The sequence below is a fragment of the Octopus sinensis genome, linkage group LG11 (genome assembly GCF_006345805.1).
Source record: "Octopus sinensis linkage group LG11, ASM634580v1, whole genome shotgun sequence".
NCBI classification, from domain to species: Eukaryota; Metazoa; Mollusca; class Cephalopoda; order Octopoda; family Octopodidae; genus Octopus; species Octopus sinensis.
Genome location: NC_043007.1, coordinates 76,002,330 through 76,022,791, shown reverse-complemented (window position 1 = coordinate 76,022,791; position 20,462 = coordinate 76,002,330). Strand labels below are relative to the sequence as shown.

At 38.3% G+C, this 20,462-nt stretch overlaps 1 protein-coding gene across 4 annotated transcripts in view; it reads left to right on the top strand.

Annotated features, from left to right (window-relative positions):
* The window catches only part of LOC115216970, a 47,679-nt gene that overhangs the window by 20,100 nt on the left and 7,117 nt on the right, over positions 1-20,462 (top strand). For 3 of the 4 annotated variants that reach the window (XM_036507731.1, XM_036507732.1, XM_036507733.1), the window contains 2 exons: positions 13,069-13,285; positions 16,320-16,391. In XM_036507731.1, the coding sequence (XP_036363624.1) occupies positions 13,082-13,285; positions 16,320-16,391 (276 nt within the window). In that variant the 5' untranslated portion in view covers positions 13,069-13,081. Of the gene's footprint in view, positions 1-10,760; positions 10,785-13,068; positions 13,286-16,319; positions 16,392-20,462 lie in introns of those variants that run through there. The other variant, XM_036507734.1, reaches the window with a different exon arrangement.

Genomic DNA, 20,462 nt, shown 5'->3' with positions numbered 1-20,462 from the left:
TTCGATATGCCCGTCCGTGTTTTTTGTATCGTCTTCTAAATGTTTTTAAATCTTTCTTGTCCCAGTTTGTATTTTTCTACATATAATATATATATATAATAATATAATATATATATATATATATATATATATATATACAATAATATGATAATAGATAGATAGATAGATAATAGACAGATGGTATGTATGCATAAATGTATTAAATATTTATTTTTTAAAAACCAAAAATACAAGTTATTAAATTAAAAATACCTGTTAAAATTTAGTACTATTAGCTGGTATTTTGATATTTCAGAGTTCGAAACCCCTTTTCAGGAAACGTTCTTATATTACCAAATATAATATACTAACCATTAAGTTAAAACCAGCTGGCAGATTATTAGTTCACCACAGATAAAATGCTTAATGGCATTTCATCTGTCTTTATGTCCTGATTCAATTCTGCTGAAGATGACATTGCTTTTCATCTTTTTCAGAGTCAATAAATAAGTACCAGTTGAGCACTGGGTTGAATGTAATCAATTTACTGTCACCTCATGAATTGCTGGCTTTGTGCCAAAATTTGAAACCAGCATTGCTCGCAATTGATCTGCATTTAAAATTTTTTACTTACATTTTTTTGTCTTTAAAAACCAATCTTTAGAACTTTTATATGAGACAATGCATAATGAAAATTATACATACAACACGCACACGAAACACATACACACGTATGCACGCACGCACGCACGCACACACACACACACACACACACACAACACCCATGTAGATAGATCTAATATATATGTGTTTTGGCGTATGTATATATATTAATTTATTAATTATCAACATATTCCCAACAATTGTTTTCATTTCACAACACAAAATTAAAAATTATTAATTAAATTAATTGGATCTTTTTCATTCTGAAGCCAGTTTTTTTCAAATTTTTCCCTACTGACCCAAACAATTTGAAACTTCGTATACTGGTAGAATGTGTCAAAAGTAACTTAATTGTAACCAAATGAAAACGGAATTGTAACTTCTAAGTTTAACGTTGTTTAATAATTAGAATTTTTACCAATGATATTCCGTCATTCGGCTTTATTTTATTTACTCCGTCTCGACCACCAATTGGTGACGTATTAACATCTTAATGTAAACAAGCCGCATGTCTCCGTGAAATCTCCTTCTAATTATTTAACGTACTCATGTTTCCAGGATCCTATAGTCAGCCACCTTCTAATACAATATTAAAACTAGTTAATAAGCCACATGTATTAAATGAAAATGTTTCCATTCTGTTAGTACTTGCTTTCGTTTGCTATTAAGAAGTGGCATCTCAGTGACGAGGCTTCTAACAAGATTTCGTTTCTAAGCTAATGCGTTTCATTTCACTTATTGTATTATTTGTGCAAAAGCAAGAATTTAATATTAAAAAAGCAAAGAGCTGGCAGAACGTTAGCACGCCGGGCGAAATGCGTAGCCGTATTTCGTCTGCCGTTACGTTCTGTGTTTGTTTACAGTTTTCCGAACGTTAGTACGTCACAAAACCGCTTTCTACGTCACACTAATAGAATGCAGTCAAGTTTTACACATGAAACAAAACAATCTGATTGGTTAAAATTCGCAGTTTTAATCTACGATTAAACAGTCATAAAAGATTTTTCTCAAATAAACTAGTTCCAAGCTGTGTCTTGTTTTGCTAGACTCTATCAGCATACGAAGTTTCAGAATATTTAGTTAAGAGAAAGATCGTGGTCCTGGCTTCAGAATTGAAAAGATCCAATTATTAATTAATTAATCTGTAATATATTAGATCTCTCAGTTTTCTAACTCAATATTATATATATATATATGTGTGTTGTGGTGTGTATTTTATTTATGTATTCAATATATATATAACAAAATACACACATATATTTGCATATGTGTATGTATGTATGTATATACACATATATATGCATGTATATATATATATAATATATATATATATATATATATATTATATATGCATGTATGTATGTATAGGCAACATATACCTAACACACACACCCTACGCCACACACATATACACACATGCACATACACACATATACACACTCACGCACAACTGCTAAAAAACACACATATACCTCCACGCACAACCCCTCGTTCACATGCACAACATATACATACGCACACACATACGCCCATGCATATGAACTCACACTTACCTTCCACACGCACAACATGCACTCATACATACATGTACACCATTACACATACATGGGCATATACACACGCACATACACGCATGCACACGAATGCACACACACACACACACAAAGGAACGCACATATACTCAACATACAACCCCACGCACACACACACACACACACATACATGAACACGCAATGATGCATGCGCACACTACAAACAAAACATACACACACAACATATAGATACACGCACACACGTACTTCAAACTGCCTTTGTACTGACCATTCCTCAACGCACACCTGAAGAGACACAACTGCACAAAAGACTAGCATTCCTGCTACTGAATTCTTCCTACAACATTAAGCGACACAGAGTTCATTCACACATACACATATAAACAGCCAAAACTACAAACACACCACACATACACAAACATACGCACACTCACGTGCTATTACACACACACACATGCGCGTACGCACATACGCACACAAACACACTCTCCTGTCTTAGAAAGAACTTTTTCTTCACCTATTCCTTTCCGGTCATTTCAAAATGTAACCTGATGTGAATCGTTAGCAGTTTTCTTCCTCTCTCTTCCCTTCTATTCGACTTTACTCTGTTTCCGAAGAAGAGCATCTGCTCGAAACATTAAACAATCTTTCTTTCCTTCACTGAGCGTCTGCTAATATTTACATGTACCACGTCCTCTCGTTGTTATTTTTTTTGTTTCTTCCTTTTTTTTTATTTACTATATATATATATATATATATATATATGCCTACGCCATCACGTCACACCCCATGGCTTCCTCTTGAAGTTCCACGCCACCCCCTATTCATCTCCCTCATCGAGCCCACCCTCCCACCTCCTCATCCGTACCACCATCCATTCCACCGCGCCTTCCTTCACTCCCTTGACCACCAACTTCCCCAGGTTTACCTCCTCCTCTCCTCGCTCTGCCCTCCACCCTTCACCCAACCCATTCTCTGCTTCATTCTTAATCTCAACCACCAACTCCACAATTTTCTCACACACACAAAAACAAAAAACTCCACCTCTCAAACCTTCACCTCCTCCCCCTCCCACACCCCCTACACCCTCCCATTCAGCTCACCCGACCACTCCCAATCCCGCATCCCCCCTGCACCCTCTACAGACCCATACACACCCTACCCTGACTTTTCCACCCCTACCCCATCTTCACCCAACCATCCCAACCCTCCTCCCCACACTTCTGCACCACTCTTCCTGACCCTGCTCATCCCACCACTCTGCTCCCTCACACTGTTGTCACTATACCACCCAACCTCTCCCTCTCCGCTACCGAACACTCACTCCTCAGTAGAGGACTCCGCTTCTCGCCTCTCACGCCCCACTGCGACGAATTTGAGACCCGCACCGATGTCAGCCAGTTCCTGCGCCGCATCAAACTATGCGCATTTTTCCACACGTCTACACAACGTCACGACAATCGGGATTGCTTTTCGGAGCTGGGGCGCCGTCCATCCAACTGGGCACCGCCTGCAGGCCAATTCAGTAGCCTAGATCTGTTCGTGCACGACTGCAATGCGTTAGTCAACCGATTCCATTTCAAAAAAGATCCCTCCGAGCCAACCTCACCCGTGCAGAATCGATTGCCCTTCGCAACCGCCGTCGCCGCAACGACATTGTCATCAAATCGGCAGACAAAGGTGGAGCAGTGGTGTTGTGGCGCGCGGACCTACACAGAGAGGAAGCGCTCAGCCAACTTCAAAATCCCGTCTTCTATCGCCTCCTTCCCTCCAACCCCACCTCCTCCTACCAACAGCGAGTGTCCTCCACCATCCATGACATCATCTCCTCTTCTGCTCTCCCCCACCGCCACCAACCTCATCATCCGAACACCCCGGAACTCTGCCATCTATTTCCTTCCCAAAATACATAAACCCAATAACCGTGGTCGCCCTATCGTTTCTGCTTGAAGTGGTCCCACCGAACTCATTTCCAAATACCTTGACCGCATCCTATCCCCTTTAGTTGCTGCCCTCCCATCTCACATATACGACACTAATCACGCCCTTCGCCTCCTCAATTCCTTTTCCTTCCCTCCCGGCCACTCACACATCCTCTTCACCTTGGACATCAACTTCCTATACACGGTGATTCCCCACAACGACGGTCTCTTAGCCCTTCAATACTTCCTCGAACGTCGCCCTGACTCCACACCCAGCACCCCACCCTTCTCCGCCTGGCAGAGCTCATCCTCACCCTCAACTGCTTTACGTTCGCCGGGGAAACCTACCAATAGTTGTCTGGGGTCGCGATGGGGACGAGAATGGGCCCCAATTTCGCCAGCCTCTTTGTTGGCCACATTGAGGCCCAAGCATTCTCCCAATTCTCCGGGCCGACCCCAGAGTTATACGGTTGCTACATAGACGACTGTATAGGTGCCACCTTCCTCTCTCGTGAACAACTCTGCCACTTTATCTCTTTCCTCTCTAACTCCCACCCTTTTCTCTAATTCACTTCTACTATCTCTAACACCTCGGTTAACTTCCTTGATATCTCTCTTACCATTAACAACCCCTCCCATTCTCTCACCACCTCCGCCTTCTTCAAACCCACCGATTACCACCTCTACCTCAACTTCTCTTCCCACCCCTTCCACACCAAACGGACCGTCCCCTACTCCCAGTTCCTCCGCCTCTGACGCTTGTGCAGCCGTGACCAGGTTTTGAGACCCAGTCCGACTACCTGGCCCGCCTGTTCAGGCATCGAGGATACCCCTCAACCCTTGTCCAAAACGCCCTTGCCCGCGCTCTTCGAATCGATCGCACCACCGCCCTTTCTCCTTCTCCTCACTAACCCCCTAACTGCGTGTATGTGCGTGTGTATGTGTAATGGTGTACATGTATGTATGAGTGCATGTTGTGCGTGTGGAAGGTAAGTGTGAGTTCATATGCATGGGCGTATGTGTGTGCGTATGTATATATTGTTCATGTGAACGCTTTGTGGAAGTTCAGATTGGAGAGATTTCGGGTGCTTTCTTTAGGCTGTATGTCTCTGGTTACTTTTGGCCCAAACATAGACAGCTCTATTATGTTGTGATCTGAAACTAATGTCGGTGTCACTTTCACATTATGAATGATGTCCATATTGTTCGTGAAGCAGAGACCCAGAATGTTATTCACCCTAGTTGGTTTGAGTACAACTTGCTCCATGAATAAGGCATTGGTGAGGTTGAGCAGGGACTCCACCTGTACTTGCTTGCAATGATTCATTCCTGAGAGTATGTGACCTTCGGGCCATTTGACGTTGGGGAAGTTGAAATCACCCATAAGAAATATGGTCACCTGGTGTTCCAGATTCATGAGTATTTCTTTAATTCATGTGAGGCAATCTTCAAACTTGCCTATGTGGTTTGGGGCATCCGGTGGGGAATATGTATTGCATATGACTATATTATGTTGTCTTATGTATACAATTAAAGTGTCACATACCGAATTTGAGTATGTCATTAAGACCTGGGATGTGAGGTCATCTCGAATGTATACAGCAACTCCACCATGGCTCGTTTCCCTTCTGTCTGTTCGCAGTATGGCATAGTTTGGTATGTGTACTTCTGCGTCCTCTATATCAGGGCTGAGGTGAGTTTCCACGAGTGCTTGATTGCATATATATAAATATTATGTATATATATTATATATATGTGTATATATATATTTATATATATGTATATATATATTTATATGTATATTTATATATATATGTTTATATATATGCATTATTTCTTTCAGTCATTTCATTGCAGCCATACTGGAGCACCACCTTTAATAAAAAAAAATTGACCTCAGGACTCATTCTTATATATATATATAGATAGATAGAAGATAGATAGATAGATAGAATGATAGATAGATATAGATGTAATAATATATATATATATATATATTTACATATATATATAAATATTACATAATAAGTATATGCATACATACATATATGTACATACCTACATACATATGTATACATACATGCATATATGGGTACAGGACATCAAAGAAACACGAACAAAAAGAGAAAGAGAACATAAAAAAACATAGAAAATGAACATTTTTTTGAACAACGAAACAAATAAGTATTGAAACGGGACAATCATCATAACATTCCCTTCATCAGTTGTCCATTGATTTATCTACTCCGCGTTTCAAAGGTAGGGACATGACGCAGCTTCGTTAAAAATGTCCTTCTTGCAAAACAATTAAATAAAATTTGGGATTTTTTGCGGAGGGTGAAAGTGGTAACAAAAACAGGACAGTGAGAACAAAGTAGTAAAAACAAACGGTGAGGGCTGTTAAGTCAAGACAGTGTGAAGTGGTGAATGCTGGAAAAACGAGCTTTGAGAAGAAACAGGTAAAAGCACATCGTTTTTAGGAAGGAAGTGGAAGAAAGAAAAATGGATAGCTGTTGGTCATGTGTGAACAAAGAGAGAGTCAAGGAGGAAGAGTGAGAGAGAGAGATACAGGGAATATATATATATATATATATATATGTATATAATATATATATATGTATATAATATATATATATGTGAAGACGCATGGCTCAGTGGTTAGAGAGTCGAGTTTACGATCGTGAGGTTGTGAGTTCGAATCCCGGACTGGGCTGCGTGTTGTGTTCTTGAGCAAGACAATTTATTTCACGTTGCTCCAGTTCACTCAGCTGTAGAAATGAGTTGCGACGTCACAGGTGCCAAGCTGTATCGGCCCCTTTGCCTTTCCCTTGGATAACACTGGTGGCGTGGAGAGGGAAGGCCAGTATGCATAGGCGACTGATGGTCTTCCATAAACAACCTTGCCCAGACTTGTGCCTCAGACTTGTGCTTGGGAGGGTAACTTTCTAGGTGCAATTCCACGGTCAGTCATGACCGAAGGAGGTCTCAACAAGAATATATGTATATAACAAAGTGGTACCGCACGAGTGGAATTATATACGAAAGAAGACTTGAAAATGCAATTTTAAAAGATGTTTATTTACTTTACCAGTTTCACTCTTTGGAAAAAAAGAGCATTTTGTAACAACCAATAATTTACGCAACCAAACTTCTACATGTTACTTTTGACATTCTTTTTCCAAAGAGTGAAACCGGTAAAGTAAATAAACATCTTTTAAAATTGCATTTTCAAACCTTCTTTCATATATATATGGCACGGGGACCAGGCGAGGCTGGCAACACGAACGGATGGTGCTTTTTACGTGCCACCAGCACAGAGGCCAGTCAGGCCGGCGCTGGCAACGGCCACGATCGGATGGTTCGATTACTTGTCACCGGCACTGGTATCACAGCTGCAATTTCTATTGATGTTGATCGACTTCGATTTTGGTTCTGCTTTCTGATATCTGATTTGATTTGGTTTGATTTTGATTTTTTGATTTTCACTTGCCTCAACGGGTCTTCACAAGTGGAGTTTTGTGTCCCAAGAAGGAAAGGTATGCATAAGTCGACTGGCTACATACCAGGTAGAGGCCACGGGTTATGGTCTCACTAGTCTTGCCGGGTCTTCTCACGCACAGCATACTTCCATAGGTCTCGGTCTCTAGTAATTTCCTCGGTGAGACCTAAGGTTCGAAGGTCGTGCTTCACCACCTCGTCCCAGGTTTTCCTGGGTCTACCTCTTCCACAGGTTCCCTCAACTGCTAGGGTGTGGCACTTTTGCACACAACTATCTTCAGCCATTCTCGTCACATGACCATACCAGGGCAAACGTCTCTCTTGCACACCACAGCTGATGCTTCTTAGGTCCAGCTTTTCTCTCAAGGTACTTACACTCTATCGATTATGAACACTGACATTACACATCCATCGGAGCATACTGGCTTCATTTCTTGCGAGCTTACGCATATCCTCAGCAGTCACAGCCCATGTTTCACTACCATGTAGCATGGCTGTACGTACACATGCATCATACAGTCTGCCTTTTACTCTGAGCGAGAGGCCTTTTGTCACCAGCAGGGGTAAGAGCTCTCTAAACTTTGCCCAGGCTATTCTTACTCTAGCAGTTACACTTTCAGCACACCCACCCCCGCTACTGACTTGGTCACCTAGGTAGCGGAAGCTATCAACTATTTCTAGTTTTTCTCCCTGGAACGTGGTAGAAGTTGGTCTCTGCACATTTTCAGTGTTTATTGCTCCTGAGCATCTGCCACAGACAAAAACTATTTTCCTAGTTAGCCTTCCTTTGACATTGCTGCACCTCTTATATGTCCATAGCTTACATATACATATATGTATGTATGTATATATATATGTATGTGTGTATATGTTTGTGTGTGTGATTCTCACCCCACCATCACTTTACAACCGATGTTGGTATCTTTACATCCCTGTGACTTAGCGGTTAGGCAAAAGTTACTGATAGAATAAGTACTAGGCTTACAAAGAATAAGCTCTGGAATCAATTTGCTCGACTAAAGGTGGTTCTCCAGCATAGCCACAGTCAAATGACTGAAATAAGTAAAAGAGATACATGTATAATATATATACAATTTATGTATATGTATAATATCACCATCACCATCACGTGACCGACCAGTCCATCAGATGTAGTTACACATCGCTGGTCACAATGCGTTCGCATTGTTTTAGCCTTCGAATGACACCACCCCGCTAAGCGAGAAGAACGAGTGCGAGAAAGAGTGGTGAAAGAGTACAGCAGGGATCACCACCCCCTGCCGGAGCCTCGTAGAGCTTTTAGGTGATTTCGCTCAATAAACACTCACAACGCTCGGTCTGGGAATCGAAATCACGATCCTACGACCGTGAGTCCGCTGCCCTAACCACTAGGCCATTGCGCCTCCACATATATGTATAATATATATATATATATATATATATATATATATATATATATATATATATATATATATATATTAAATATACACATATATAATATATATACAGGATATTATATATAGTTATATATATCTATATATTATATATATATAAATATATTAATATACAATATATAATATATATACAGGATATATATATATTGTATATTTATATACATTATATACAATATATACATATATTGGGAAGCCAGGGGCTGCACCAGTCTCCAGTCTGACCTGGCAGTGTTTCTACAGCTGGATTCCCTTCCGGAGTGGTTGGTGTTAGGAAGGGGATCCAGCAATAGAGACACTGCCAGATCAGACTGGAGCCTGGTGCAGCCTCCTGGCTTCCCAGACCCCAGTCAATTCATCCAACCCATGCTAGCATGGAAAACGGATGTTAAACAATGATGATGATAATGATGATTTTATATATATATATATATATGATGAGTATATATATGATATATATGAGTATATATATATATATATATATATATATTTATATAAATTTATATAAATTTATATAAAGGCGTAGGAGTGGCTGTGTGGTAAGTAGTTTGCTTACGGACCACATGGTTCCGGGTTTAGTCCCACTGCGTGGCACCTTGGGCAAGTGTCTTCTGCTATAGCCTTGGGCCGACCAAAGCCTTGTCAGTGGATTTGGTAGATAGAAACTGAAAGAAGCCCATCGTATATATGTATATATATATATATATGTGTTTGTTTGTGTGTTGTGTTTTCCCCCCTCCCCCAACATCGCTTGACAACCGATGCTGGTGTGTTTGCGTCCCCGTAACTTAGCGGTTCGGCAAAAGAGACTGATAGAATAAGTACTAGGCTTGCAGGGAATAAGTCCTGGAATCGATTTGCTCGACTAAAGGTGGTTCTCCAGCATGGCGACAGTCAAATTACTGAATCAAGTAAATGAATAAATGAAAAAAAATGAATGAATAATATATAATATATGTATATATATATATTACATACATATATCATAAATATATATATAAATATATATATATATATGAGTACCTCGTTTCTTCTAATATATATATATATGTGTGTGTGTGTGTATGTATGTATATATATTTATAATTGTGTCTAGGGAGAGTCATTCTCTTTTATTGCCATATTAATTCAACACCTCACCAGTCCAATTTCCACTCATTTATTTATTTTCAAATAAAATTTTCATCATGCAGCCTTTGTCCATTATTGGAATTGTGTTTCTGTTTTTCTGTATGCAAGCATGTGCGTCAGTGTAGGTGCATATATACATATGTATCTATGTATGCATGTATGTGTGTATGTATGTGTGTGTATGCTTGAGTGCACATTTGTATGTATGTATTCTGCATATCAATGTACTTGTGTGTTTATGTTGTGTGTGTTTGTATGTGCGTGTGTGTGTCTGTGTGTGTATGTGTACCTCTGTTTCCTTGTGTGTGCTTGTTTAAGTGTGTCTGTATATGGGTTTGTGTGACAATGTATGTGCATCTCTTATGTATGGATGTGTGTCTCCATATGTGTCCTTGCGTGAAGTGTGCATGTATGTATATGGCCTGTGTGTCATTCTACATTTGTTTGTGTGTATAGACAGAATTTTGATACTTCGTTTTTTCATTTCTCCCTATCATTTAAGAACATATGCTTTAGTGAATTAACTATCGTATGCTCAGTCAAAAATCTTAGAATACCTCCTGCAGCAGATGTTAAATATGTGAAAGGTAAAGTGTTTTTCAATTCACTGTATTAAGATTTATTAAAACTTCACCAACGTATTCAAACACTACACTATATATACTGTTTATCCTTTTCTTCTATTGATGAATAGCCTGCATCTTCCATATATATAAATGAGAGTTTGTATGTGTGTGTGTCTGCATGCATGTACGTGTATCTTCGTTATGCATTCAAAAGCTGAGCTTGCCCTGGAGTGGCATTACCAGTGGTGGTTGCCTGGGTAGTTGGACACAACACAAAATTAGAGAAGGAGAAGTGAATGTGTTGGGACTGCTTGAGGAGAAATGACATGAGCCCAACTGAATCCATGAAGCAGATATTATAAAATAATGATAGAAAATCAGAGAAAAGAAAACCCATCTGGGATCTTGTGGCTACAGCATGCCTATGAGCAATTTTATGATAATCAGCTGAATGACCTTCCTTTGGACACAATCTAAGATGTCTGTATGAGAAATAGCAGCACCTGCCAACATGTGGGATATACTTGAATGTTGTAAATGGTCAGTAATTGTTTAGGGATGAAGAGTAGCGACAGTCTTTGATGTACGATCCTACTAACTAAAAGATGTACTTTTACCATGAGAGAAGTCTGGTGATTATGAGTTTTAACATTTGGATTAATAATGAGGACTCTATCTTCACACTGCTCATTTTAAGGGTGAGGGACAAGTGTAATGATGTTTTTTTTTTTTTATGTAGGTACTTGTGTTGTTTTGCTGTGTCCCTATTGGAGATGCTTCTGTTTATGGAGCAAAAGCTAGTATAAGTTAGGCATGTGATGTACAGATTATTTATAGATGGTGCTTGATTGGTGAAGGCCCACACTTATGGAGACCATAGGAGAACACTTTTGGTGGAGGAATCATTTGTCAAACAAAATCAAATGTTCAGCTGATGTCAAGGGTAACAACAGTTGGTAAATTTTGAGCTACAGTTCTAACAAAGTCCTGAATGTCAGACAACTAAAAACTCTAAAAGATGCTAGCATTCAAAGAACATATGCAAATCAAGTTTTACCTGAAATGTTAGCAAGTTTATCTAGAAATTTGGCTTAAGGAAGCTTTTGTTTGAACTTCTCTGATGTGAAGGAAAAGACCTGAACTATGAGTAAGAGAGTATTTTTTTTACTAATGTTAGATGAATTGAGCAACTAATTTTTCAATTTTTCTTTTCCTTTTCTTCTATGTCAGTTAGTAAACTCACAGATACCTAAATTTCTTGTACTTCTTCAAACTAATCTCACAAAGAAGATTTCTTATCCCCAAAACTACATCTACTCTTTTACTGTTTTACTTGTTTTACTTGCGGGCATGCTGGAGCACTGCCTTTAGTCAAGAAAATCGACCCCGAGACTTATTCTTTGTAAGCCCAGTACTTATTCTATTGGTCTCTTTTGCCGAACCGCTAAGTGACGGGGACGTAAACACACCAGCATCGGTTGTCAAGCAATGCTAGGGGGACAAACACAGACACACAAACACACACATACATATACATATATGACAGGCTTCTTTCAGTTTCCGTCTACCAAATCCACTCACAAGGCATTGGTCGGCCCGGGGCTATAGCAGAAGACACTTGCCCAAGATGCCACGCAGTGGGACTGAACCCAGAACCATGTGGTTGGTTAGCAAGCTACTTACCACACAGCCACTCCTGTGCCTATATGTGTATCGTTTGTGTCAGACTGATGTTAAACATTACCATATCTACTGCATATCTTGGCACTATTTCTCATCTTTCCATCACTAACTTTAAAGATCTTCACAATGTCAGCAAATATTTTTCATTATTTAGTCCAGGAGAAACAGATCAAATCTCAAACCAGCTTGCAATCATTCTCAGGCTAGAGAAATTTGCATAGGCTGAATTTGGAATTTTAAATGTCAAATTCTGTAAAGAAAATATGATTAAGAAAAGAGTTTATCCAAAAGTTTGAAAATGTTTGATACAAAGTCAGTGTGAGTAAATCACAGAAGATACAAGAAAATGAGAAGAGCTAAGTGTCACGGGTGGGCTTACTATTTCACCAGTGAAGAGACTATTGTAGTCATGTAAAGCTTTGCTATCAACTTACAGATAGTCAAGTAATTTGAGTTACTTATTTTTCATTTTATTCTTTCTTTTTAATCTTGATAATAAATCTCCAGGTGCTTCAAACAAGCAAGTTCACTCGATAATATTTGTAAGTTGAGATTATTTGAGAAACAACAGCAAAAGTTACATTGTTCATAGCTAAAATTTTAAACTTTTCTTTATATTTAGATAAGCACTCAAGATGATTGTTGGTTTCAACTACCTTGCGATGACAATAACGGGAGCAATGCATTTGACTCTTGGAATATTTTGTTTCATTTGTTCAATAATCGGTTTTACAACAAAAAAATACTACACCAATTACTATGGTTTTTATTATGATAGTTATCTTTATGATGATCTGTCTGTAAGGATTGCTGCTGGATCATTTACTGCAAGTCTATGGGTAAGTATTGGTGTTCTTTGTGACAGTTTTATATTGATCAAAGAGGTATTGATACAACTAAATTTTTCAGTTGTTTTTATTGATGGAAAAAAAAACCTTTGAACTTTTGACTTAGTTTTCAAACTGTTTCTTCTTTATTTGTTATGAGGTACCAATACTACCATTTTTGATGTTGGGGTCATAGGCTGATAGTTAAGACTAATTGAAACCTACCCAAAATGGTTTGGAGTACTCCCAAACTGAACATGCAATAAAATATCTTACAGTAGAAATCAAACTGTTTCAAATATCCTAGGATAACAAATGAATTCACAGGTTTAAAATATCCATAAAGTAATGCCTTTGGCTGATAATGATGACACCAAGTGTTTATTTAATTTATTTTGGGAATGCCTCATATTCCATGGAAATAATAATTGTATTTTATTGGTAGAAAAGGATTCAAATTTCTACTTTAATTCATTTTTCATTGTTTATTTGCTAAAATATTTAAGCCATTTTCTTCATTTTACCTCTGCTTTTGCATGCTGGTATTGGCTGGATGGGTCATCATAGTCAGTGTTAGTTTTATTTGAGACCTAATTCCCTTACAGACTATTTGGGGACCACATATTGGTCCAGAGATTCAGTATACATAGCAGGAACACTGTCCCAGATAAGAGAAGATATAGTACACCAGTGTGCCAAAGGTTAGAACATATCTGTGCCTGATTTTATGCTTGTTGATCTAGGGCTTTTTCTTCTCTGAATATGGTCCAGAATGTGAATATATGTAGCAGAAACACAGTCCCAGATGAGAGTAATACTTCATTGTAATCCTCAGTTGAGCTTTGTAAAGTGTCGGCAGTTGTTGAGGCAGAAATATTTTGTAGCCCAGAAAAGAATGGTCAGTATTTGGCATACAATCCTAGCTATGTTAAGGAAAGGTCTTCAGTGATAGTTAGACCCAACAATTAGAGCAATTGTGAAGATTGTAGTTGAGGCTATAGTACAATACTCTTTGGAGGCACATGGCCTAGTGGTTAGAGCAGCGGAATCATGGTCAAAGGATCGCGGGTTCGAATCTCAGACAGGACGATGTGTGTGTTTATGAGCAAAATACCTAAGCTGCATGTGGCTCCGGTAGAAGGTAATGGTGAAACTTCTGCTGACTCTTTCACCACAACTTTCTCTCACTCTTTCCTCCTGCATCTTGCAGCTCACCTGCGATGGACTGGTATCCTGTCCAGGTGGGGAACCTCTGCACCAAGAAACCGGGAAACCAGCCCTTATGAGCCAAGCATGGCTCAAGAAGGAACAACAAATAATACTGTTTTGGCTTCTATGGAGGTGACATATGAGATCTCCATTCATAGAATATGTGCATATTCAACATGTTTTGTCTAGATTGTGTATGGATGATGCATGGTTGGAAAAGTTAAAGAAGAATGAAGAGTTATAATTTGAGTGAGTGTTACTGAATGTAACAGTAAATGACGATTGATGTATGGAACGAAGAGTTTAGGGAACAAAACTGAATCCTGGGGCATATCTGATTGGTTGAGAGTTAGACAATAAATGCTTCATTATCACATTCCCATGACTGTATGATCATCTACTAAGCTACAGATTTATGAGAGGAGAGATGGATTGTGCTTCTAAGTGGGATGATACAACAGGAGATTCACATGCTGGCCAGCAGGGTAAAACCCTAGAGCTAAAACCTTCAGATTATTTTCACTGAACCTAAAATGAAATCTCTTGGATAGTTCTCTGATAGATTTGGTTCTACAGATGCCATACTGGTGGTCAATGAGGAGATAGAGGGAGAGAGGGACATTCAAGATGTTAGAGAGTGTCACTTTTAGTAGTCATCTCTGTAACCATAAAAATAATGAAGTAAGTGAAATGAGATGGAGATTGATGAGTCAGTGGAATTACCATTCTTAGAAATGACACACACTATAGCATGTTTCAAGGGAGTTTGTGGAGTACAAGAGCAAGTTCTAAGATCCGGTGTAAAATGTAACTGAATGTAACAGATGGGACCTTGTCAGTATCAGTGGCCTTACTAGTTTGAAGCAATCAAGAGTATTTTTGTACATGGCATAGTTGTATGCAAGGTTGAGATGTTGGTAGAGTGGAAAGTGTTAGGGTTGAAGGAGATGGATCAAGTATGCATAATATGAAGTTGAGTGCAAAGTGAGCTGTGAATGGGGAAGGTTTTCTCCATGGAGGCTCTCTCAGACTGGTAAAATTAAAGCAGTTAATGTAAAACTTTAACTTCTGTAGAACAGATATTTCAGAATGAAAGAGTTCGAATGAGGAATGATGGAGCAAATTATTTAGTAGAAGATTTGTGACTCAGACACCATCAGGACACAAGAAGATAAATAACTACATTAGGTGGGCTGAAGTAGAGGTAGGCCATTGCTTGTAAGTTTGGAACAGTTCTTTATAGTATGTAGATGAAGAAGAAACAAACCATCTAAACAGATTGATATAGTGAATTTATGAAGAAGTATTTACTAACCAGTCAAACCGCTTATGATTTCCTTTTAATGTATTCTTGGACATTTTCATGTCACAGCAGCATCACATTCCCATATGTATAAACAGTTTGCTAATATAGGTTACCCTTCAGCTTTATTTATTAGTACAAGTAAAGGGTCTGGCTGTGTTCTTGCAACACATTGCTGTTGACAGATAAACTTGACCACAAAGAGATGTCAAAAAATAAATTTGGCTCCATCACCTATATGGAATTTGAGAAATGAAAAACCACCTTGAAGATCCCTGAATTATCTCAGAAGGTGGTATGAGTTATTGGAAAGTAGCAGTGAGCCATAATGGTATCAAGAAAACACCAACGTTCTTTTAACAGTCAATCTGGATGGAGTATGGTGGATGAAGGCAAAATATATATTTATGTTATTTATTATTTTTGATGCTATTTTCAATTCGTTAATACTTTAGTTTAAAATTTCGCATTTATTTTAATATTTCCAATTTTTCTCTGCAGATTATTTTATTGCATAATATTTGTTTTGTTTAGATTATTGGAGTTGGAATACTTGGAATTCTTACTGGTTTGAAGTCAAATCCTGAACACAGAACCAATACACTGGTAAAAATTCTCTAATCATTTACCCTTTCTCTCAGTTATTCAATGCATTTTTAATGCTTAAAAAGACTAAGGAGTAAAAGTTATTGTAATAACTGTATAACTACATACATACTAACTATATCTAGTTAAAGCTAGTAACACAGTAGAAAATCTTATATCCATTCAGTTTTTCATTAACAAACTTTGTACTTGACAGAAAGAACAGTACCTAATATTTCAGTTTTATACCTAAAATAATTAGAGCAACAGGATATACACCATCCTGTCTGGAGCAAAGTTCTTGGTTCTTGTGGAGAGAACACAGCTCCTTAATTTATAAACTACAAATGATTGTGATAACTGAGACAATAAAAATCTGTGAACCCTCTTAAGTTTTAAAGGATAAATGCACAAAATGTTTTCTTTCACAACTTTGCTACTAAGTAGATGATTAGTTAAAGTTACCCCTAAACTAAAATAACAGAATGCATACATACATCCACACATAAATGCATACATAGATACAAACATTCACACACACACACACACACATACTTATATATATCAAAAATATGTGTTGTAATACTATTCCACATATACAAAAACAGCCATACCAACAATCAAACATACCTTCATATGTACACACACACAAATTCACTACTTGGAATGACCAAGTTCAAAAACTGCTGGATCTCACTCATAAGGGAATCATACATAGTGTATAAACTCTATATTTGGAAGGACCCATTTAAAACTCTGTTGGACTTTTGGACTTTACTCATAGGGTATTTGAATATGACATATATACAATTCTGCCTTAAAAAAATGGATTAAAACTTCAATATCCCTACATATCTTGCATCAATTTTCATTCTTCCACCTCACTCTCTATTTTTTATCACATCTAAACTAATTATGACTTAACCATCCTCTCACACCGTCTCTGATGAAGGGATATAATTAACAAATATCCTGGAAACAGGTGTAAGACCTTCTATCTATAAATGTTCTAATATCTACACAGACTTGGTTTTTATCTCATTACACAAAAAGATTCTTATATATATATATATATATATATATATATATATATATATATATAATATTATATTTACACACATATAAAGATATATATATATATATATATATATATATATATATATATATATATATATATATATATATATATATATATAGTAGAAATATGTCACAAAAAGAAAATATAAAATACACGTGGAAATGTAAGAGTAAAATATGAAAAATCAATGAAAATGCTCATTGCAAATAAAAAAAGGCTTTTTATAACAGGTAACGACAAATATATACATTTAGATGGACTGAGGTAGTAATAAAAGTCATAAAAGTCATTGTTAGGAGATGATTATAAGATGATAATAAAGTCAGAAAACAAAGCGAACCATGGTTTCCGCAAAAAGCTATTCATCACTTTGAAAACACTGGCTAATACACGGTGTCAGGTCTAATAGTTCCCTAATATATATATATATATATTATATGTATGTGTATATGTATATATATATATATACATATATACTAGCAGTATTGCCCGGCGTTGCTCGGGTTTGTAAGGGAAATAACTATATAAGCATTTTTAGAGATGTAAAGTATAATAGCTATCTCAATATGGCTAACCACTAAGGGGGGGGTGTTACTGTAGCTTTTTACGTTCTGAGATTTAATAATAAATTCTTAGAGAGTTACTTCCCTTATATATGCCAAAAATGCATTAAAATGGGAAAAATTGATGGTAAATTTTTTTTTAAATCGTAGACTCATTGTAGATGCGCGCTAATACCCAGAAGGGCTCGATATGAATCACGACTATAAGATATCTGGTTTTGGTTAAACTGCACCGCAAAATGTGGGAGTAGTTAGGAATCTAAATCGTAGGAGACAGTCAGCACACAATCTTACTTTTATATATAAAGATATGTATGTATGTATGTATATATATATATGTATTTATATATATTATATTTACATATATATATGTGTGTGTGTGTGTGTGTGTGTATATATATATATATATATATATATATATAATCATCATCATCATTTAGCATCCGCTTTCCATGCTAGCATGCATTGATTTACACACATATAAATATATATGTATGTATATACATTTATATATATATATATGTATATATATATGTATGTATGTATATATATATTATATTTACATATATATATGTGTGTGTGTGTGTGTGTATATATATATATTATATATATATATATATGCATTTACATATATTTATATATATATATAAATATCTTCATCATCATCATCATCATCATCATCGTTTTGCATCCGCTTTCCATGCTAGCATGGGTTGGACGGTTCAACTGGGGTCTGGGAACCCAGAAGGCTGCAGTAGGCCCAGTCTGATCTGGCAATGTTTCTACAGCTGGATACCCTTCCTAACGCCAACCACTCCGTGAGTGTAGTGGGTGCTTTTTACGTGCCACCATCATGGGGGCCAGGCATGGCTGGCAACGGCCACGAACGGATGGTGCTTTTTACGTGCCACCGGCACGAGGCCAGTCAGGGCGGCGCTGGCAACGGCCACGTTCGGATGCTTCTCTTACGTGCCACCGGCACTGGTATCACAGATGCAATTTCCATTGATGTTAATCGATTGCGATTCTCACTTGCCTCAACAGGTCTTCACAAGTAGTGTTTTGTGTCCCAAGAAGGAAAGGTATGCATAAGTGGACTGGCACATCCCATGAAGAGGCCACGGGTTATGGTTTCACTTGTCGTGCTGGGTCTTCTTACACACAGCACACTTCCAAAGGTCTCGGTCTCTAGTCATTTCCTCAGTGAGACCTAAAGTTCGAAGGTCATGCTTCACCACCTCGTCCCAGGTTTTCCTGGGTCTGCCACTACCACAGGTTCCCTCAACCACTAGGATGTGGCACTTTTTCACACAACTATCTTCATCCATTTTCACAACATGACCATACCAGCACAAACATCTCTCTTGCATACCACAACTGATGCTTCTTAGGTCCAGCTTTTCTCTCAAGGTACTTACACTCTGTCGAGTATGAACACTGACATTACACATCCATCGGAGCATACTGGCTTCATTTCTTGCGAGCTTACGCATATCCTCAGCAGTCACAGCCCATGTTTCACTACCATGTAGCATGGCTGTACGTACACATGCATCATACAGTCTGCCTTTTACTCTGAGCGAGAGGCCTTTTGTCACCAGCAGGGGTAAGAGCTCTCTGAACTTTGCCCAAGCTATTCTTACTCTAGCAGTTACACTTTCAGCACCACCGCCCCCGCTACTGACTTGGTCACCTAGGTAACGGAAGCTATCAACTATTTCTAGTTTTTCTCCCCGGAATGTGGCAGAAGTTGGTCTCAGAGCATTTGCAGTGTTTATTGCTCCTGAGCATCTGCCACATACAAAAACTATCTTCCTAGTTAGCCTTCCTTTGACATTGCTGCACCTCTTATGTGTCTATAGCTTACACTGGGTACATCTTATAGAGTTTCTACCTACGCCTTTTCTACAGATCGAGCAGGGCCATCTACTGAAGGCGTTTGTGGTTTGCCTGCCTTCCTACTTATTAGGACTTTGGTATTTAGCTACATTGACTCTAAGGCCCTTCGATTCTAATCCTTGTTTCCATACCTGAAACTTCTCCTCTAGTTCTGATAGTTACTCAGCAATTAGAGCAAGGTCGTCAGTGGAGAGGAGCTCTCAGTGTCATCCTGTCTTGAATTCCTCTGTTATTGCCTGGAGGACTATGATAAATTGGAGGGGGCTAAGGACTGAACCTTGGTCGACCCCTACCTCTACCCGGAATTCTTCACTGTACTCGTTGCCAACACTCACCTTACTAGCGGCATCCCTGTACATGGCTCACACAGCTCTCACAAACCATTCATCTATCCCTAGTTTCCTCATTGACCACCAGATAAGGGATCAGGGGACCCTGTCGAAGGCTTTCTCCATGTCAACAAAAGCCAGGTACAGGGGCTTATCTTTGGCTAGGTATTTCTCCTGCAGCTGCCTTACCAGGAATATAGCATTAGTAGTACTTTTCCCTGGC